The sequence below is a fragment of the Mandrillus leucophaeus genome, unplaced genomic scaffold (genome assembly GCF_000951045.1).
Source record: "Mandrillus leucophaeus isolate KB7577 unplaced genomic scaffold, Mleu.le_1.0 Scaffold315, whole genome shotgun sequence".
Classification (NCBI taxonomy): domain Eukaryota; kingdom Metazoa; phylum Chordata; class Mammalia; order Primates; family Cercopithecidae; genus Mandrillus; species Mandrillus leucophaeus.
Window position 1 is genome coordinate 283,574 of NW_012103310.1, and position 4,216 is coordinate 287,789.

A 4,216-nucleotide genomic window follows, 5' to 3' on the forward strand; every position below is an offset into this window, starting at 1 on the left:
GCGCTCAGCGGCCGGGCGTGTAACCTACGGGTGGGCGCCCCACGCCCGCCAGATTCGCGCAGTCTCTGGGATACAAGCTGCGCATCTCCAGGGCCTGAGCCGGGTCTGTTCTTCACGCAGGTGTCCCGCGCGTCCCATTCAGCCATGAAGTCCGGCATCCGTGTAGCGCTGGTGACTGGAAGCAACAAGGGCATCGGCTTGGCCATCGTGCGCGACTTGTGCCGGCTGTTCTCGGGGGAAGTGGTGCTCACGGCGCGGGACGTGGCGCGGGGCCAGGCAGCCGTGCAGCAGCTGCAGGCGGAGGGCCTGAGCCCGCGTTTCCACCAGCTGGACATCGACGACCCGCAGAGCATCCGCACCCTGCGCGACTTCCTGCTCAAGGAGTACGGGGGCCTGGACGTGCTGGTCAACAACGCGGGCATCGCCTTCAAGGGTACGGGGAGGGGACGTGGCCTCCCCGACGTGGGCTGCTCCTGTCGAAGAAGCGCTGCACTGGGGCTCCTACCGGCTGCGGGGTCCAGAAGGACTCCCTAGGGAGGAGAGGGAGGAGCTGGGAGATGTGGGGAGTGCAGAAACCTTAGAGAAAGGGAGTTTTCCAGCCAAAGGGAACTTTGTGTTTCCCTGGCTCGGACTTTTGGGGATCTCTTTCAGATTTTCTGCAGTTTTTCTGAATTGAGCTTTAAGGCCATTGAATGAATTTTGAACTGATTTTAAAATAAACGATAAATTGCAAAAAGAAAAAATGGTTATGCCAAGATCCAGTGTGTGCGCCCTTCATCCTCTTTCCCCCAGTGGTACCATCTTACAAAAATACTAGAACGTTATCAAACCAGTAGATTGGCACAATACTGTAACCAAACACAGACTTTAGACAGAAGGCACTAATTTTTTATTTTTAGTATCATTCTATAGAATTTTACCCTGTGGGTACAATGTGTTAACTATGTTCTCTTTTTCTCCTAAAAGTTGCTGATCCCACACCCTTTCATATTCAAGCGGAAGTGACGATGAAAACAAACTTCTTTGGTACCCGAGATGTGTGCACAGAATTACTCCCTCTAATAAAACCCCAAGGTGAGTCTGATGGGAAACAGCGCACCTTCTCTTTGGGGCTTGACTCTGGCCCCTGCTTGTCTGGGATTTCTCCTACAGGCTCCTGCTTCCTCTCCATGCTGCATGTGCACTGACCTCTGTGCTTTGTCTCCTGCCAGCTGATAGGTGCCATTCTGCCTCAGGACTTTGTCCTCACTTCTCCCACTCCCATGGCCATTCGTCCTCCCCATCCCACTGGTGTTTGCACACCTGGCTGACTCTCTCTTATCCTTCAGGTCTTAGCTCAAACGTCTCCTGAGAGATGCTCTTTCTTTGCTCCATGCCCCTCCACATGGGAGTCCATCCTGTACCCTTTCTCTGCTCTTTCAGAGAGATGTTATTCAGGCTGGTGGAACCTTTACTACCACCAGTTCATTAGGCCCTTCTAATACCTGTCACCCGTCTGGAACACTCCTTAAGCTCCCGACCACATAGTTGTCTTGCTGCCTTTCCGTCTCTTTCTGATGCCTTTCCCCACAATCTAAGATATTTCCAGAGGATCCCTGTCCTTTTCCCTAAGTTATCTGGGACACAGACCCCACCACCTACCCACCAGGATCGTGCAGGTCACCATGCCCCACCCCTCATAATCACTTACTAGGTCCTAGGAGTTGTGCCCACTGAGTTCCTCCTGAATCCATCTCTCCGGCTTTACAGCAGGCCCTCACCTGTCCCTCTGGACAATTGCAAACCCTCACAGGGCACCTCTGGTCTTGAGTCTTTTCCTTTCCCAGCATCCTGTATGCTGTCTGCATGGTCATGCCGCTCCCAAAAATCCTTCAGGAGGAAAGTCCAAGCCCTTAGCATGGTACACAGAGATGTCCATAATCTGCCGCTGCTTAACTCCGGGCCCATTTTAACTCCCCTTCAACGTGCTCAAGGTGCTGGATGTGACTATCACATTTCTTTGGTTGTAAACTGCTGTAATGGTTACCCTAAGTAATGGGACAGGAGATGAACCCACCCATTAAATAAAGCAGCAATTAAGCAGCTACTTTTAGAAAAATTTAAATGTGTGGCTTCGAGTTGGGTACTTGCATGTACGGCTTACTCTCAGCTTTTATCCTGTTTCCCTGCCCTGTCATCCTATTAAGTTGTGCTACTTCTAAGGCTCTGGTTCACCAGGACCTCAAAGGGCAGCTCTTCCAAATCTCACCTGACTCTACTCAGCCAAAATTTGAAGGCAGGAATGAAGTTCTTTATGCAACTACCACCACACTTGCTATGCGTATTCCTCTTAGAACTCATACCAGTAACTGTCTCTCATATGAAAATTTTCTGCTTCAAAATCCCTGCAAATTTGGCATTCACCTTTCTACAGGATTGCTGCACACCTTTCTACATAATGCTTTGTGGTGTATCTTAGGGAGAGTGGTGAACATATCTAGCATGATGAGTCTCAGAGCCCTTAAAAGCTGCAGCCCAGAGCTGCAGCAGAAGTTCCGCAGTGAGACCATCACCGAGGAGGAGCTGGTGGGGCTCATGAACAAGTTTGTGGAGGATACCAAGAAAGGAGTGCACCAGAAGGAAGGCTGGCCCAGCAGCGCATACGGAGTGACGAAGATTGGCGTCACCGTTCTCTCCAGGATCCACGCCAGGAAACTAAGTGAGCAGAGGAAAGGGGACAAGATCCTCCTGAATGCCTGCTGCCCAGGGTGGGTGAGAACCGACATGGCGGGACCCAGTGCCACCAAGAGCCCAGAAGAAGGAGCAGAGACCCCTGTGTACTTGGCCCTTTTGCCCCCGGATGCTGAGGGTCCCCATGGACAATTTGTTATGGAGAAGAGAGTTGAACAGTGGTGAGCTGGGCTCACAGCTCCATCCATGGGCCCCATTTTGTACCCTGTCCTGAGTTGGTCTAAAGGGCACTTACAAAGTCATAAATATCCTTATATAAGAAAAAAAAAGATTTCTTATCAATTAGTACTCACTAATATACTACTAATTGAGCAGCCTACACACTCAGTTGACTACCTAAATCTGTCAGGTCTTTTGTGGTTTCTTCTGATGGAGGGAGAGGAAAAATTGTAATTGATGAAAATAATGAATGAAAATCAACAGATGAATAAATGGTTCTTTATAAGTGTCCATTTGTACAGATTGTTTAGATGCTAAATAATCTTTGTCTCAAGTACAATCAACCTAAAATGTCAAGGGAAGGGACAGTACAACTCGGTGAGCGAACTCAGAGAGTAAATAAAGAGCCATTTAGTCAATAGTTTCAATGTTGTAGGTCAAACAATGCATTGGAACTCCCCATATCCACATTATGTAACACAAGCTGACAGCACGTAAGCCTGTGAACATAGCTGGCTCTGGCCCTTCCCAGCCTCTAGGAAAACATGGACAGTACCACAAAGGCAAAGGCAGCTGACTTGGTTTCTTTAAAAAGCCAGAGTCATTGGGGAAAAACAGCTAGTTGCAATGTGTGAAAAGTGAGCGTGCACTTGCATGAAATACCGAGCTGATGAGGGACCTATCAGATCTCCATAGGAATGTTATTTATGTAGAGATGAAGTGTCATGAGGTGGACAACATAAATGTGTTTCAGCACAGCATATACAGACTGATGACCAGATAAGGCAAATGTGACAAAATGTGCACGTTGTTGAACTTTGGTGAGCGTATGGGTGTCTGTTATTTCTATTCTTGCAACTTTTCTGTTTGTTGAAAGCTTTCAAAACCTGGGGGTTGAGAGTAGAAACTCCTAGCTCTGCCCTCTGATTTCCTGACCTCAGGCAGAACACTGTATCTTGCTTTGTCTCTGTTTCCTCAACTATCAAATTGGGATGACAGTTATAGGATTATATGTATTGAGATCAAGTGTTGAGAACAAATTAGCTGGGTGTGATGGTGGGTGCTTGTAATCCCAGCTACTTGGGAGGCGGAGGCAGGAGAATCACTTGAACCCAGGGGGCGGAGGTTGCAGTGAGCCGAGATAGCACCACTGCACTCCAGCCTGGGTGACAGAGCGAGACTTCACCTCAAAAAAAAAAAAAATAGTGTTGAGAACAGCCCCTGCTGTCATTAGTTCCTGTAAATGGGCCTGACACCGTCCCTGCTGGTAATGAGAAGTGTGTGTTTACTGTCTAACATCCAGTAAGTGCCCACGCCGTTCTCTTTC

At 48.7% G+C, this 4,216-nt stretch overlaps 1 protein-coding gene across 3 annotated transcripts; it reads left to right on the top strand.

Moving 5' to 3' along the window:
- The first annotated feature begins 6 nt into the window (after positions 1-6).
- LOC105544992 (carbonyl reductase [NADPH] 1) lies at positions 7-3,180 on the top strand. 3 transcript variants are annotated; one of them, XM_011987729.1, is made up of 3 exons: positions 7-433; positions 967-1,078; positions 2,463-3,180. In XM_011987729.1, the coding sequence occupies exons 1-3, from the start codon at positions 145-147 to the stop codon at positions 2,893-2,895; spliced, it is 834 nt and encodes a 277-aa protein (XP_011843119.1). In that variant the 5' UTR covers positions 7-144; the 3' UTR covers positions 2,896-3,180. The 3 variants fall into 3 exon arrangements, with proteins under 3 accessions (XP_011843119.1, XP_011843120.1, XP_011843118.1); XM_011987730.1 differs by having other exon boundaries at positions 967-1,074; positions 2,187-3,180; XM_011987728.1 differs by having other exon boundaries at positions 967-1,074; positions 2,459-3,180.
- The last annotated feature ends 1,036 nt before the right edge of the window (positions 3,181-4,216 follow it).

What these genes read in the sequence shown, in the direction of transcription:
- LOC105544992 (XM_011987729.1), top strand. Translation starts at nt 145, where the DNA reads ATGAAGTCCGGCATCCGTGTAGCGCTGGTGACTGGAAGCAACAAGGGC. An exon ending in CGCGGGCATCGCCTTCAAGG is followed by an intron (nt 434 to 966) that starts GTACGGGGAGGG and finishes TTCTCCTAAAAG; the next exon opens with TTGCTGATCCCACACCCTTT. An exon ending in CTAATAAAACCCCAAGGTGA is followed by an intron (nt 1,079 to 2,462) that starts GTCTGATGGGAA and finishes TATCTTAGGGAG; the next exon opens with AGTGGTGAACATATCTAGCA.